The 6,000-nt window shown below is 39.6% G+C and overlaps 1 protein-coding gene across 1 annotated transcript in view; it reads left to right on the plus strand.

Annotated features, from left to right (window-relative positions):
* Positions 1–984: 984 nt before the first annotated feature.
* The window catches only part of mustn1b (musculoskeletal, embryonic nuclear protein 1b), a 9,174-nt gene continuing 4,158 nt past the window's right edge, over positions 985–6,000 (plus strand). Inside the window, exons 1-2 of the mRNA XM_061924054.2 lie at positions 985–1,282; positions 1,349–1,472. Coding sequence (XP_061780038.1) covers positions 1,274–1,282; positions 1,349–1,472 — 133 coding nt within the window. The 5' untranslated portion in view covers positions 985–1,273. The remainder of the gene's footprint in view (positions 1,283–1,348; positions 1,473–6,000) is intronic.

Consider the following 6,000-nt stretch of genomic DNA (forward strand, 5'->3'; position numbering starts at 1 on the left):
CTTAACATGCTTCAAAACTCACCATATTTGACCCACACATCAGGACCTGCGAAAATTGCCTTTTAATAAAAAAAACGAACCCCAAAACTCAAAATTGCGCTCTAGCGCTCCCTAGAAAGAAGAAAAAACTACGCTGCCTGTAACTCCCACTAGGAAGGTCGGAGAGACATGAAACAAAAACCTTTATGTAGGTCTGACTTAGATCTACATTTCATAATTGTATATCCTCGGGCTAAAATCTACAGGAAGTTGGCAATTCCCCCTTCAAGATAAAAAAAGTACTAAAAACAGTCACTTTTGCCTCTTTCAGCTGTACTTTCACCCCCTTAACATGCTTCAAAACTCACCCAACTGAACACACACATCAGGACTGGCTAAAACTGTGATCTAATGAAAAAACCTAATCCCAAATCTAAAAATTGTGCTCTACAGCTATTTTTTAATAAAACGCACAAAAAACTGCTCCTCGGATGAAAAATCTGACAAAACTGCCTGTAACTCCCACTGGGAAGGTCGGAGAGAGATGAAACAAAAACCTCTATGTAGGTCTCACTTAGACCTACATTTCATAAATTGACAACCCCCAGCAAAAATCAACAGGAAGTTTGCTATTCCCCCTTCAAAACAACTTTTTTGTAAAAACCGGTCACCTTCCTTCAAAAACGAACTCCTCTAAGCGCGTTTGTCGTTTCGCCTTCAAACTAACACAGGAGAGAGATTGAACCCTTGTGATTACATAACTGCTCCGGTTTTGATTTTATGACCCTTCAAAGACCCGCTGCGCTGATGCCGCTGCACTGCTGTTTTTTTAAGATGGCTGCTTAAAAGCAGGAAGCACCAACGTGCCCACACAATGCAGACAAGGTAGGTACACTAGACAAAAGTCTTGGGACACTTCAGACTAAAAGTAGACAAAAGTATTGGGACACTTAGGACTAGCACCTGCCAAATACGCGGGCCCGAACAACGCTGCTTGCAGCTTTAATTTTTAAATGTATTTTAAGATTCATTATAGTGTCCCTTGGACAAACACAACACAGTTTGGCCTCGTGAGCTCATCCCAGCAGACCGGAGACTCTTTCCAGCTGCTCCGTCCCTCACATCACATCTAATAATACACGCTGACAACAGGCACAGATGGACCGAAGCGAGGGGGGGGGCTAGACTCCCTAAGTCCAGGACCAGGACTATAAATACAACCATCCAGTCAAGGCGAGCAGAAGACACAATCCCTGGGCGCAGCAGCAAGAACCAAAACAGGACTCGGAGCGACATGTCACAGGTGAAGTCAATTCAAAGGTGGTGTTATTTCAACACGCGCTGTGACACAAAACTGCCTCCTTCACAGCCCGGCGAAGTCAAGAAGAAAAAGCGTCCGCCGATGAAGGAGGAGGACCTGAAGGGGGCCCGCAGTAAACTGGGACTGAAGGGCGAGGTCAAGAGTAAGACCTATGAGGTCATGGCGGAGTGCGGTAAGTCCCCACGTTTTTTTGGCGTCGTTTCCCTCACAGTGAAGTTGGTGACGCGCCACCTGGTCACACCGGAACATTTGTACTGGCAGAGCGTGTTTCCATTCCCATGTTTTTATCAGGCCGCTCCCTCTCCTTTTTAGTATACACCATGTTGGTCAAGTTAGTAAGGATAGGGATTTTCAAACTATGGTAGTGGTACGCATGCTCCATCTAGTGGTATGCCAAAGAATCATTTGATTAAAAGGACAGTGTTTTATGTTCCTATATTCAAACACAGTGTTACTGTTCAAACTGTGTAGCCAAAAACTGTGTTTTTAGGAAATACTTGGGCCTACTGTGCTACTAGATTAGAATTTTGGTCCATATGGTGGTACTTGGCGAGTTTGAGAACCACTGCTCTAAGTACTTGACACACATGGAGCCGGTCTAGAACCATGTGTATCATTAGAGAGAACCACCTGAATTAGATTAAAGTACAGTGTTTTATGTTCCTATATTCAAACTGTGTAGCCAAAAATATTAAATACAACATCTGCGTTGTTTTTAATGAATACTTGGACTTACTACGCTACTAGATTAGAATGTTTGGTCATTTTGGTGGTACTTGGCGAGTTTGAGAACCACTGCTCTAAGTACTTGACACACATGGAGCCAGTCTAGAACCATATGTATCATTAGAGAGAACCACCTGAATTAGATTAAAGTACAGTGTTTTATGTTCCTATATTCAAACGCAGTGTTACTGTTCAAACTGTGGAGCCAAAAATATTAAATAGAACCTCTGCATTGTTTTTAGTGAATACTTGGGCCTACTGCGCTACTAGATTAATTCGATTTTTGGTCCATATGGTGGTACTTGGCGAGTTTGAGAACCACTGCTCTTAGTACTTGACACACATGGAGCCGGTCGAGAACCGTACTTATCATTAGAGAGAACCACCTGAATTTGATTAAAGTACAGTGTTTTATGTTCCTATATTCAAACGCAGTGTTACTGTTCAAACTGTGGAGCCAAAAATATTAAATAGAACCTCTGCGTTGTTTTTAGTGAATACTTGGGCCTACTGCGCTACTAGATTAATTCGATTTTTGGTCCATATGGTGGTACTTGGCGAGTTTGAGAACCACTGCTCTTAGTACTTGACACACATGGAGCCGGTCGAGAACCATACTTATCATTAGAGAGAACCACCTGAATTTGATTAAAGTACAGTGTTTTATGTTCCTATATTCAAACGCAGTGTTACTGTTCAAACTGTGGAGCCAAAAATATTAAATAGAACCTCTGTGTTGTTTTTAGTGAATACTTGGGCCTACTGCGCTACTAGATTAGAATAGTTGGTCATTATGGTGGTACTTGGCGAGTTTGAGAACCACTGCCCTAAGTACTTGACACACATGGAGCCAGTCTAGAACCATACTTATCATTAGAGAGAACCACCTGCATTTGATTAAAGTACAGTGTTTTATGTTCCTATATTCAAACACAGTTCAAACTGTGTAGCCAAAAATATTAAATAGAACCTCTGCGTTGTTTTTAGTGAATACTTGGGCCTACTGCGCTACTAGATTAATTCGAGTTTTGGTCCATATGGTGGTACTTGGCGAGTTTGAGAACCACTGCTCTTAGTACTTGACACACATGGAGCCAGTCTAGAACCATATTTATTATTAGAGAGAACCACCTGAATGTGATTAAAGTACAGTGTTTTATGGTCATATAGTCAAACACAGTGTTACTGTTCAAACTATGTAGTCAAAAATATTAAATATAACCTTTCAATTGTTTTTAGTGAATACTTGGGCCTACTGCGCTACTAGATTAATTCGATTTTTGGTCCATATGATGGTACTTGGCGAGTTTGAGAACCACTGCTCTAAGTACTTGACACACATGGAGCCGGTCGAGAACCATACTTATCATTAGAGAGAACCACCTGAATTTGATTAAAGTACAGTGTTTTATACTCCTATAATTAAACACAATATTACTGTTCAAACTGTGTAGCCAAAAATATTAAATAGAACCTCTGCGTTGTTTTTAGTGAATACTTTGGCCTACTTTGCTACTAGATCTTAATTATGGTGGTACTTGGCGAGTTTGAGAACCACTGCTCTTAGTACTTGACACACATGGAGCCGGTCGAGAACCATACTTATCATTAGAGAGAACCACCTGAATTTGATTAAAGTACAGTGTTTTATGTTCCTATATTCAAACACAGTGTTACTGTTCAAACTGTGGAGCCAAAAATATTAAATAGAACCTCTGCGTTGTTTTTAGTGAATACTTGGGCCTACTGCGCTACTAGATTAATTCGATTTTTGGTCCATGTGGTGGTACTTGGCGAGTTTGAGAACCACTTCTCTTAGTACTTGACACACATGGAGCCGGTCTAGAACCATACTTATCGTTAGAGAGAACCACCTGAATTTGATTAAAGTACAGTGTTTTATGTTCCTATATTCAAACGCAGTGTTACTGTTGAAACTGTGGAGCCAAAAATATTAAATAGAACCTCTGCGTTGTTTTTAGTGAATACTTGGGCCTACTGCGCTACTAGATTAATTCGATTTTTGGTCCATATGGTGGTACTTTGCGAGTTTGAGAACCACTGCTCTAAGTACTTGACACACATGGAGCCGGTCTAGAACCATACTTATCATTAGAGAGAACCACCTGCATTTGATTAAAGTACAGTGTTTTATGTTCCTATATTCAAACGCAGTGTTACTGTGGAGCCAAAAATATTAAATAGAACCTCTGCATTGTTTTTAGTGAATACTTGGGCCTACTGCGCTACTAGATTAATTCGATTTTTGGTCCATATGGTGGTACTTGGCGAGTTTGAGAACCACTGCTCTTAGTACTTGACACACATGGAGCCGGTCTAGAACCATACTTATCATTAGAGAGAACCACCTGCATTTGATTAAAGTACAGTGTTTTATGTTCCTATATTCAAACGCAGTGTTACTGTGGAGCCAAAAATATTAAATAGAACCTCTGCATTGTTTTTAGTGAATACTTGGGCCTACTGCGCTACTAGATTAATTCGATTTTTGGTCCATATGGTGGTACTTGGCGAGTTTGAGAACCACTTCTCTTAGTACTTGACACACATGGAGCCAGTCTAGAACCATATTTATCGTTAGAGAGAACCACCTGAATTTGATTAAAGTACAGTGTTTTATGGTCATATAGTCAAACACAGTGTTAAAGTTTAAACTAAGTAGTCAAAAATATTAAATATAGCTTTTCAATTGTTTTTAGTGAATACTTGGGCCTACTGGGCTACTAGATTAATTTGATTTTTGGTCCATATGATGGTACTTGGCGAGTTTGAGAACCACTGCTCTAAGTACTTGACACACATGGAGCCGGTCTAGAACCATATTTATCGTTAGAGAGAACCACCTGAATTTGATTAAAGTACAGTGTTTTATGGTCATATAGTCAAACACAGTGTTAAAGTTTAAACTAAGTAGTCAAAAATATTAAATATAACCTTTCAATTGTTTTTAGTGAATACTTGGGCCTACTGCGCTACTAGATTAATTAGATTTTTGGTCCATATGATGGTACTTGGCGAGTTTGAGAACCACTGCTCTTAGTACTTGACACACATGGAGCCGGTCTAGAACCATATTTATCGTTAGAGAGAACCACCTGAATTTGATTAAAGTACAGTGTTTTATGGTCATATAGTCAAACACAGTGTTAAAGTTTAGACTAAGTAGTCAAAAATATTAAATATAACCTTTCAATTGTTTTTAGTGAATACTTGGGCCTACTTTGCTACTAGATTAATTCGAGTTTTGGTCCATATGATGGTACTTGGCGAGTTTGAGAACCACTGCTCTAAATACTTGACACACATGGAGCCGGTCTAGAACTATGTGTATCATTAGAGAGAACCACCTGAATTAGATTAAAGTACAGTGTTTTATGTTCCTATATTCAAACTGTGTAGCCAAAAATATTAAATACAACCTCTGCGTTGTTTTTAGTGAATACTTGGGCCTACTGCGCTACTAGATTAATTCGATTTTTGGTCCATATGATGGTACTTGGCGAGTTTGAGAACCACTGCTCTTAGTACTTGACACACATGGAGCCGGTCTAGAACCGTACTTATCATTAGAGAGAACCACCTGCATTTGATTAAAGTACAGTGTTTTATGTTCCTATATTCAAACGCAGTGTTACTGTTCAAACTGTGGAGCCAAAAATATTAAATAGAACCTCTGTGTTGTTTTTAGTAAATACTTTGGCCTACTGCACTACTAGATCTTAATTATGGTGGTACTTGGCGAGTTTGAGAACCACTGCTCTAAGTACTTGACACACACGGAGCCAGTCTAGAACCATACTTATCGTTAGAGAGAACCACCTGAATTTGATTAAAGTACTGTGTTTTGTGCTCCTATATTTAAACACAGTGTTACTGTTCAAACTATGTAGCCAAAAATATTAAATAGAACCTCTGGGTTGTTTTTAGGAAATACTTGGGCCTACTGCGCTACT

The sequence above is a fragment of the Nerophis lumbriciformis genome, linkage group LG28 (genome assembly GCF_033978685.3).
Source record: "Nerophis lumbriciformis linkage group LG28, RoL_Nlum_v2.1, whole genome shotgun sequence".
Classification (NCBI taxonomy): Eukaryota; Metazoa; Chordata; class Actinopteri; order Syngnathiformes; family Syngnathidae; genus Nerophis; species Nerophis lumbriciformis.